The sequence below is a fragment of the Mizuhopecten yessoensis genome, unplaced genomic scaffold (assembly GCF_002113885.1).
Source record: "Mizuhopecten yessoensis strain PY_sf001 unplaced genomic scaffold, ASM211388v2 scaffold917, whole genome shotgun sequence".
In the NCBI taxonomy this organism is placed as follows: Eukaryota; Metazoa; Mollusca; class Bivalvia; order Pectinida; family Pectinidae; genus Mizuhopecten; species Mizuhopecten yessoensis.
This window is the reverse complement of record NW_018403786.1, coordinates 112,235-122,918: the sequence shown is the minus strand read 5'-3', so window position 1 is coordinate 122,918 and position 10,684 is coordinate 112,235. Positions and strand designations below refer to the sequence as shown.

General features: G+C 33.3%; 2 protein-coding genes across 3 annotated transcripts in view; one reads left to right on the top strand and one right to left on the bottom strand.

Annotated features, from left to right (window-relative positions):
- LOC110454458 (NEDD8-activating enzyme E1 catalytic subunit-like) overlaps nt 1–4,776 on the bottom strand; it is a 17,007-nt gene extending 12,231 nt beyond the window's left edge. The window contains exons 1-7 of one of the 2 annotated variants that reach the window (XM_021503964.1): nt 4,680–4,776; nt 3,097–3,203; nt 2,818–2,898; nt 1,988–2,070; nt 1,605–1,685; nt 1,322–1,365; nt 784–848 (exon numbers count right to left, since the gene is read on the bottom strand). In XM_021503964.1, the coding sequence (XP_021359639.1) occupies nt 784–848; nt 1,322–1,365; nt 1,605–1,685; nt 1,988–2,070; nt 2,818–2,898; nt 3,097–3,192 (450 nt within the window). In that variant the 5' untranslated portion in view covers nt 3,193–3,203; nt 4,680–4,776. Of the gene's footprint in view, nt 1–783; nt 849–1,321; nt 1,366–1,604; nt 1,686–1,987; nt 2,071–2,817; nt 2,899–3,096; nt 3,204–4,533 lie in introns of both variants that reach the window. The other variant, XM_021503972.1, reaches the window with a different exon arrangement.
- Nucleotides 4,777–5,002: 226 nt separating this feature from the next.
- Nucleotides 5,003–10,429, top strand: LOC110454449 (PRA1 family protein 2-like). Its single transcript, XM_021503955.1, has 3 exons — nt 5,003–5,190; nt 7,110–7,327; nt 7,936–10,429. Exons 1-3 carry the CDS (start codon nt 5,012–5,014, stop codon nt 8,073–8,075), a joined length of 537 nt encoding a protein of 178 aa, XP_021359630.1. The 5' UTR covers nt 5,003–5,011; the 3' UTR covers nt 8,076–10,429.
- Nucleotides 10,430–10,684: the final 255 nt, after the last annotated feature.

Below are 10,684 nucleotides of genomic sequence, written 5' to 3'. Positions count from 1 at the left end.
GTAGCCCTTCATCCCAGCATGCTACAGGCCCAATATAAGTACCCTGGGCCTTTTGGTTATTGAGAAGAAGTTGTTTGAAGATTTTAAGACAACTGACCCCAGTGACCTTGAAAGTTGGTCAAGGTCATTTATTTGAACAAACTTGGTAGCCCTTCATCCCAGCATGCTACAGGCCCAATATAAGTACCCTTGGCCTATTGGTTATTGAGAAGAAGTTGTTTGAAGATTTTAAGACATCTGACCCCAGTGACCTTGAAAGTGGGTCAAGGTCATTCATTTGAACAAACTTGGTAGCCCTTGATTCCAGCATGCTACAGGCCTAATATCAGTACCCTAGGCCTTTCGGTTATTGAGAAGAAGTTGTTTAAAGTAAAAAATCTGTACTTTCCCATAGATAATTTCACCATTCACATTTACTACCTATATATACTATCTGCTGTGCATGAATATTTGCTGTAATGGTAAATTCACCCTCAGTGAAGAGGGCAAAAAAGGTGAATAAAAAATGTGGGTGAATATATTTCCTGATATACAGCAACACATGTTCTAAAAGCATTGTCATTAATATATATATAAATTTATTAAAATGAAAACAGAAAATTAACAATAATGTCAGAAGTTAAATAATTTCCATGGCTTTAAGTTTTACCACATAATTAAATATACTTAGTTAGTCAGAATATTTTAACTTGATATGAGGGAAAGGGGATCAAATATTTAGAGATGCAATGCCTCATTTAAATATCGACCCTTGTATGATGAAGTAATATAATAAATTAGTACCAGCATTCCGTTCATCCACCTCCTGGCCACAATGGAATCAAGACCACACACAATGATATGGAACTCTGAAATATATCAACAATATGACAGAAGAATTACAATTAACTATACACAGAATAAAATTCAGACAGAATAATAATTGACATAACCATGTCATCTTCTATTTCAAAAGTATCATATTAACTCATTCACCCTGAAATTTCATATAAATGAACTACTCCAACCTTTGAATTGGTAGAGTTCAAATGTTTTTTCAGGGGTGAACAAGTTAATGAAGAGTAAAATCGAATAAAAGAATCAAAGAGACAACACACTTGTTGATTCTTGAGGAGTGTGTAGAACTGTAGATTACTAGTCAGTAAACCTTTTGAGTATAGACAACATTACCAAGGAATACTTAAGTATTTCAATAGTTCATTTTATGGTAATTGAAATGAAAACAAACTCTCACCTTAAATGAAACAAGTTACGAATGTTTCTGACATATGTACTTGACAAGTGACAGAATGTGATGGAGCTTCAACACTTATTTACTTACTTCTATAAAACGATTCATCAAAATCCTGTATTTTGCAGTTATGACTGGAAATAGTTAAGGAATCGTAATTTTCAAGTTAGCAACAATTATCAGTCATTAATGTACCCTCATGATTCCTTACACTAATCGGGAGTGAGCTAAAAACCAGTTACATATTGATTATAACAATGTATTATACTGAATTCTTATGTTCTTGTGGTTTAAACATATTGGTTATAACAATATTTGCAGACTTAGTATGGTAATAAAGATATAGTTATGAATCCATTTTTATTAAGGATACGGCTCAACTTTACATCCTGGGACCCGGTTGTTGATAAACTCTGCAGCTACCTCTGCCTTTGATCGTCCAACATCTTTTCTCCTGAAATATCAAGAATTTTATTTAATATCAACTACATATGTATATCCAGAGGTCAAATTTTGAAAGCAAGTATCAAGAGATATGCCATTCACTTTCTTTGGTGTGTTGGCACTACATCAATATAGGATATCTTTTGAACTGTCTGCGATTGATGAATGTATTATCAAATGTTTTTGAAAGGAATGGTATTTTATGACCTTTATCAATAGAACTTGCTATTAGTCACACACAATGTATTACATGTCAGCACAGGAAAGTATTATAGGCCACTCAAACATACACTAAAGCTATTGGTGATTTACCTGAACAGAAACTGTCGGTTGAGATTTGAAAGGTCTATGGTATCCATGTCGATCACAGTGATGTTCTGGAACCCCATCAAAGCCTGAAAAAATACAATGAAAATTACTAATCAATACCAACAACAGATTAAAGTAGATAACAACAACTGTATTAAATACAAGTTGTAATTAATTATAGCTGGGTAATCAATAAGTCTGGTCTCTGGGTACTAGGTTATTCTGTGGTTTCACTCTAAATGTAGGAAGACCTTGTTTCCAGATACCAATCTCACGTATATAAAATCTGTATAAAATGGGGGATCAGCTTTACACCAAACAATGGTCAGATGTAGCAACCAAAGCTAAAAACACTTTTTTCCAACTGTTCCTTAATGAACATTGGTGGGTTTTTGTATATTTTATTATTTTATTCATTTTATCATTAGTAATTAATTTCATTTTCTACTTTCCTTTTATTTGTCAAACTTTGGCTTAGAAATGTGAAACCTTGAAAATATTCCTCTATTCCTCATAAACAATCTTTAGTTGCATTTATTATTCTATAAAACAACAGATAGTTGCTTCAAGCTATCATATTTTATTCATTATGATCATTAGTATTTAATTTATTTATTTTTTTCTACTTTCCTTTTATTTGTCAAACTTTGGCTTAGAAATTGGAATCCTTGAAAATATTCCTTCATTTCTGATAAACAATCTTGAGTTGCATTTACTAATCTATGAAACAACAGATAATTGCATCAAATGATATGGTGGTGACTTCAACACCAGGCACTGATTATGTAACTACTGCACAATTGAATGTTTAAATGATGTAATGGTGGCCTCACCAGGTCCTTCAGGAGTTCACATCCCAGACCTCCAGCTCCTATCACCAGGATCTTACACACCTCCTGTAGAAATGGCAAAGCCTGTTTGGGGAGAAGACAAAATTATAAATTCACACAAGGGCATTAAAGTAAGGGGCACCATCAATTTTAGATACATATTTATATCATTGTTGCTATCATGAAATCTTTGGTTAAGTCTTTTTCTATAGTGTTTCATAAATATAATTTCTCACACTGCATTTTGCAATATTACAGTGGTTTTAAATTTGTGTATGGTACCTCAGAACTTGGTTCAAAATCTGGATGGGCAAATGGTCCACCTCTCTCCAGAAACTTCTGCACATGATTCCAGCGACCGGGCCAGTTAGAATCCATTATGAAGTTATCTGTAAATAAACGTAATAAATACTAACTATTGCAGCAAAAAAAAATCAAAAAAATCACATAAACAGTGTTGGAGGCCAAAATATCAAAGTCTCTGAATACAATTATCTTTCCAAACAAGTGGACAAAGACTAACGTAAACATTTCTGGCATTGAAGAACATAAAACATGAATAAATAATATTTAAGCATAAACAATGTTTGTTTGAGTGGTTTTAAGTCTGCTATACTGCCAAGTAGTTTAGTTATCCAGCAGACTAAAAAACTGATGAAAGAATAAGAGATATAATAGTCTGCTGGATGACCGAACTACTCGATAATGAAGCGGACATTTAACCACTCAAACAAACAAACAAACAAACTCACAAACAATGACATACAATTTCCAAAACAAAATGTCAATAGATTGATACCTTTTTAAGAAATTCAAAGCCAACCCCTCTCATTTTCTGACCCTTATACACAAGTAAATTTAAGCAAATCTACAACTTGTACATTGAAGGTTCATATAATATTGATAACATGACTACTAAGTACATAGAAAACTTCAAGTCTGCAGTGTGGCTCAGATACAGACTAATTATAAAGATAGAAGGATATAAAAGTGCATAATGTTGTAATCAGTTTTAACTTGTCAGGACATCCTAGTGACATGGAAGGAAACCCTTTTAGGACTCAAAACCTCAAAATTTCACAGGACAGGACTGTATTCCTGCATGATGTCATAAGTAATTCATTTTTCGAAGTACATCATGCCTGAAAGTTCACTCACACTGCCCTGTCACCTGTGTTTCCTCCAGAGCCTCTATCACTAATGAAAATCATGGTAAAGTGCATGGATGGGAATGCAGAGCTTCAAGAAACAGATTATCTGAAGCTGTATTTTATCAGAGGTTTGCCATAGCCAAGGACCAGTCATTGAACAACACCTTTTCTCTGTTATTGGTAAAGATAATCCGACTGAAATGCAATTTATATTTAGTGTTTGGCTATTTCAGATGACTTTAATGGATCTGGCTATCTTTTAAAGACTCTAGAGGACTTCAACTCACTAACATGACTGAATGTAACTGCATACATTTAGTTCGGATCTGGACACCCTCTGGGAGAACTTCCAGACGAGGTGGTAACCAGAAAGAGATGACAGCAGAGCTCTATTGCATCACTGTCAAGTTTAGATGATGAAAAGAGTAAAAGCACACTGTGTGTAGTGATTTAATGCTCTGTTAAAAATCACAACATGAACTTAATGGTACCCAAGAGCCCAAGATTACCTAAAGGTCATGTGTCTGAAATAAATAATATATTGTTATAATTTTAGTGAGTTAGTTACCTTAGCAGGTAGACAACCCGGTAGACAACACTAAAAGAAAAATATTTTCTGTCATGTTTACGCCTTGTGTGTACATCAGTAGGTATATACCCACAATTCCGTTCATGTCACAAATTGCAAATACAAAATTAACGAAAATGACATACCACTCAAGTAATTAAATCAAGTTAAAGCTTTGACTTTGCGGCTTCCGAAAAGCGAAACTACACTGTCTATAGCATGCTTTACTGCCATTACTTCTGTAACGAGCAGAATAAACGTTCACATCATACAGATTCAGAGTGCCGTTTAAGCTTTTAGAAAATTAATAACACATTTATACAGTTTTTCTTTGCCTTAAATTCTAAAGGATTATTATATTCATGTCTATGTTATTATAACCATGTTTCACAAGCATAAGGCAATTATATCTTTATCTCACAATGTATTTATTTTTTTATTGTTATTATTCTCAACATTGTAAGCGACGTTTGACAGCATGGCTGACGTACAAGTGGCACCGATCCGAACTTTAAATGACTTTATGATGGAGTCGGCTCGATTCCAGACGCCGAATATAAAAGACCCTGAAAAATGGGCAAATAGAGTATTGAACAATTTACTTTACTACCAGACAAATTATTTCTTGACAGCGATGATAGTCTTTTTATTGATCGGGTAAGTTTATATATTTGCAGCATTGACATTTTTTTGCAGGTGACGCGTTGCAGTAATCATACGGTCGGGTAGATCTACTTCTAACTCATTCCAGCGCGACATTAACACACCATTATTGCAACACTGATATAGATACATAATGATATTAAAATTCAACCTAACTGCACAGAGTTCTGGAAGTTATGGCTGATATGCATAGTCATTAGTCATAGATGATGTACAGGGTATCTGTGTATAGGAATGTCAACAATGCCTGTGCTATTATGTCTGGTGTCACAATTCAGTGTCTTCCAACTTATAGTGTTAAAGTTTGTTTCCAATACAGGAGCCAACAGAGCGCTTCTACATTGGACTCAAAAATTAAATAATTGTATAATATAAATTTAAAGTTCATTGTTAATTATGTTTGCCCTTTTGTTGGTGTAACATTGGTAGATTTATTTAAAACTAAGCAGCCCTCTAGAGTCTATGCAATTACGTAATTATTAAAAACCCAATGTCATGATTTCAACTTAACACATAGAATAGAAAAGAAACTCAACTGAGAATGATGCTGTAGCATCTGTCATCCTTCCAGCAGTAGTTCCTTCAAACAATAGACGCTGATGAATTCATTTAATTACTAATAGGTTTCACAGAATTTAACTGGAAACATCCTTATAATTAGGTAGTGAGGATTAAAAATTGTACAAATTGTAGGAGTAGTTTAATTGGATGCAACCTCAGGTAGTAAGGATTAAAAATTGTATTGTATAGATGAAGGAGCTGAACAACCAGGGGAACTGGCCATGGGGGCAGGGTCTAAATCGAGCATTTAATTTGCTATACATGGCTTCCCCTAAGAACTATACTTACTAGTACTGTGGATAGTTGAAGGCATCTCTAGGTGATGATGATTCTGAAATATAGAAATAAAGGCTATGAGACCTAAGGGGTTGAGGTGTAGGTCAAACATGGGTAAATATAGCCATATTGCAACAAGCGACTTCTTAACAAAGTGTTGAAATGGAGAAGCTGACCCTCCAGGTAGATGATGGACAGGTCAAAATTAGATCAGGAAAAGAATGAGATCTCCACCCATTAACAATATACCTGCTTGATTTGCATAAGACAACCACAATCATGCTACATATTGTACATGTACAAGGATTGCCCTTGGGATCTGCCCCCTACCATGGTCACTTGGTCACTGGGTACTGGTCACATCATGGAAACACTTGAGATCTCCACTCTATACCACATAAATGTGCATGTAGAGAAGANCCCCCCCCCCCCCCCCCCCCCCATGACTTACTTCCTTGTCATTACCTGGGTACTTAAAATAAAATAAAAACAAGACTGGGAATTGGGAATTAAGATACAAGCACAATGCTACCGGGACAGGCTCTGAGCTCAAGTCCCACCGCAGGGGACTAGATAGTATAATAATAATAATAATAATAAATTTTATTTAATGAGGATGACATGTTTAGCCAAAGGCTAATCTACCACATGGTCCTAGTATCTGGGTCATAACATGGAAATTATTGACTTTATCAATACTTGAATTCTATAATTCAACTCTTGAAGATGTAGAAATCATACTGTTTAAATATGCCTTGCAGTTATATTTTGACAGATAAAAAGTGTATATGTATAACTTAGTCAACATGAATACAACTACCCATCTTTTCCTGTCATAATTTACAGACTTGTATCTCATAAATCTGAATAAAATTCTAAGTTACAAAAAAAACATGAATACAGACACTCTATAAACGTTTTTATTTCAAATCAGGAATTTCTTTGAAAGTTAATCATGAACATTTACCTTCAACTGATGTACCAGTAATATGAGTTGTAAGCATGTTTTTACCATGAAATTTTTCACTTTACTGTGGGGGAAAAGCAAATTTTATTAATTATCTGTTCATTTGTAGGATTATTCACCCGGTGAAAATGGTGTGTGGATTTGCAGCCATAGCTGTTGCTTTTGGAGCCTTTGTTTACTGTACCAATAGCCAGTTCACAGCCCGTCGTTTCAAGCGGGACCACCCACTCATCAGCATTATTATTGTCTTGGCCACTGGCTATGTACTTGTCTACCTGATTGGTGCTGTCATTGTCTTCATGTTCGGCATAGCATTCCCTTTGCTGTGTAAGTATAACAAATACTAATGAGGTTTTGATACCTATACCAGATTGTTTAAAACAAAAAAATGACGATGAAGCTTTTAAACATATATACAAGATTGATTAAAACAAAAAATATGAGTGATCACTGAAATTGATGGGCAAATGTTGACTTTCATCTATTTTTCGGATGTAGCTTTCGGTATTATCTTTAATAAGATTTAACAGCTTGGAAATATTTATTGAAGTTTTACTTAAAGTAACACAATGTATGTATCAAACTTGTCGCAACGTTTCAAGACCGACTGGTCCCTTTGTCATAGCTTGACAAAAGGATCTGTCAGTCTTAAAAAATTGCAACATGTTTTATGCGTACATTATTTGTGTATAAAGTAAAACATAGCCTTTGATTAAAGTTGTTTTCAAAGCAAAGATCATAATTAAAAATAAAATATTTATGTACATTTGTTTAATAAATCGCATATGTTAATATACACTTTGTGCAATAAATATTATAATTTAGAAGTAAAAGATTTAACTGTAGATAGAGCAGATACAGCTACTTTAGTACAGCATATATTTTTGAATATTTTACTATGTTAGGTGTTTATTATGAATACTTTCCCTTTGTAGTAATTCTGCTACATGCGTCACTACGGATGAGGAATGTCAAGAATAAGATAACAAATAAAATGGAGTACATAGGTCTCAAAAGGACACCCATGGGGATCATCCTGGAGGGGCTTGGACAGGAACAGGAAGCTGGCTCCTAAACAGGAAGTGAAATCCCTCGAGTGAATCTTAACCTGTAGTTATGACCATTCAATATGGTCATTTTAACATTTTTCTTGTCAGTTTATTTTAACACTTAAACAGATTTAATCACTACTTGTATGTTTCTGCTTTAGTTTTCCTAGTTTACATTGGTAAGTAACATGAATATATAACAAGGTTAATATGACATCTACATCTGTAATCATTTTAGTAGTGGTGCAACTAGAAATGATAATGTCTAGAACTTAGAGATTCGTTTTAACGTCTGCAATCGTTGCGATATATCTAATAACATTTCATTTTCATGTTGTCATACTTTTCTTCGAAAATGTTAGATGATTTTTATCAATGTGACATGTTTTACATAGAAATGTTCATCCAGTACATATTTCGCTTCTTTGAGTGAATAGCTTTGCTATAATCTCTGATCGTTTTCTCCTCCGTGGTACACCCACCATTATCTCACGATTCTTTGTGATGGAAGATTTCCTTTCCTTAACAGTTAGAAGTGATCATGCTTTTGAAAGGTGGATGTTTGGAATTGGGATATTTAGTTCATATTTTAGTTGTTGCAATGTATAATTACTTTTGATTGTTATATTTAATTATTTTTATCAAACATGTTTTACTGAAAAATAATCATCCAGCGCAGTTTGTGATTTTTCTGTATTAAGTGAATTTTTCACATGGCCTGCTAAAACTTCTATCTCTGCTATGAATTTCCTCTTCTCTGAAGTATTTATAAGTCATTGTCTTTGTTAAGTAAAAAAAATTTTTTTGAAAAGGGCAGAATATTTTTCTCTCTTGGTGTAGCCCTACCAACCCCATACCTGAAGCACAGGATTGTTTTGGAACTGGCAGAAGTTGAAGGCATGACAAAGTTACCAATATTTTTTATCATTTATTGTGACCATAGCTTTGTAGAAGATATCTTCATGTGTATAAGATTTTGTAGACATTTTACAAATGCGGAATGTTTCTCATACAGAAACATAAACAGAACTTTTAATGTATTACATGTAGTATTGGGTAATGGGATTTCAAGATCAAGAGGTATTTGGGTTGGTTTAGTGGTAACAGTTTTGTTTGTCGTGTGCGTAACACTCAGCATGTCATGTCATGTTGAAATATTTTAAATATGATATACACATACTTTGCGTATTTTTTTCACCGCAATAGTGACTCACTGGTACTATGAAGAAATCGAATATGCGCTTTTCATGTATACACCATGACCATTTTAATTGATGTTGATTGAGTTTATGTTGAAGTTATGAAGATATATTATTATACCAGTATACTGAAGGAAAGAGGATGATGATATCCAGCTTATAACATGATCAAGATGATATGTTTTATAGTTAGAACAGGGTGGAAGTATTCATAGAGATGTTTGTGAAGACATGAGTTTGTGGAAAAATTGATCCAAAGATTGCAGTTTAGTGATTATTTATAGGTATTGAAACTTCCTTGACATTTTTATTTTATAAAATGTATGTTAATTATGAATCAGTGATTTGATTTATTATCATGGACACGTTTTCATAATTACACTGTAAATAAGTGACCATGTTGTAACTTAAACAGTTATTCTGGTCATAAATTACAAGGAACAAATCAAATGTAAATAAATCCCAATGAAATAAACAATTTTTACAGAGGTCATTGAATTTGTATTCCCATAGATGCTAGCGTTTTATGTCTAGTACATGTGACTTAAAGAATTTATAGTTTAATTTCATTTCATTATAAAAAAAATGTCAGTGCAATGCTTTGATTTCGCAATAGTACTTTGTTGTTGGAATCTCAGATTAAATGGATGCTAAAATCAGTGCAATTGATCAAAGTACCTTTATGTTTGAATAACAGATGAAAGTGGATGGTTCTATTTGTGTGTTTAGCATCAGTTCTCATAAAGATGTGTTACGTAAAAAACAAAAAAACATCATTTAGAAATATTTTTTAATAAATTAAAAAATTGACATGTTTTGAACTTCTGTAAACAGTACAAGGTTTGTTACATTTGTCTATTTTAATGCAGGTTGAATGTGTTCAAATACACAAGTAAAACTCTGCAAAGTTCCTTTGTCTAGTCAACAGTTCAAAATGCTTTATTGTTTTTGTTATTTTTTTCATGATGCCAAAATAGTACTTGTATACACTAGAAATTTATTTATGAAAAGCGTCTGTATCTCGGTCTGTACTCATGAAACCTTTTTCATTCCCAAGCATGGACTTTGTGCTCAAGCCTAATTTCCTGTTCTTGTTGTAACTTGATAAATAAAACTTATTTTGTCACTGATTTGGAAATATTTTAAAGAGACTTAAAGCCAAATACTGTTTTCAATGTTTACATAGGACTCTTTGATCATTTGACATGATCTAAGGGAGTTACAAGAAAGTTGGTTCGAGCACAGAATCCTTACTTGAGCATGAGAACAGTTTCATAAATACAGGCCCAGATTTTTGATTAAAGGTTGGAATGTATTTCTATTTCATTTGATGTTACTGTACAGAGTTCAACTTTTGCCTTTTTTTTAATTTTGTTTTTTGTTTTTTGTATTACAATATGTATGTAATAGGATGAGGAATAGTGATAAAGATAGTG

Bases quoted from the DNA above. Each gene is read 5' to 3' on its own strand.
- LOC110454449 (XM_021503955.1), top strand. From the start codon at position 5,012: ATGGCTGACGTACAAGTGGCACCGATCCGAACTTTAAATGACTTTATG. The intron at 5,191-7,109 runs GTAAGTTTATAT...GTTCATTTGTAG, and splicing joins ATAGTCTTTTTATTGATCGG to GATTATTCACCCGGTGAAAA. The intron at 7,328-7,935 runs GTAAGTATAACA...TTCCCTTTGTAG, and splicing joins CATAGCATTCCCTTTGCTGT to TAATTCTGCTACATGCGTCA.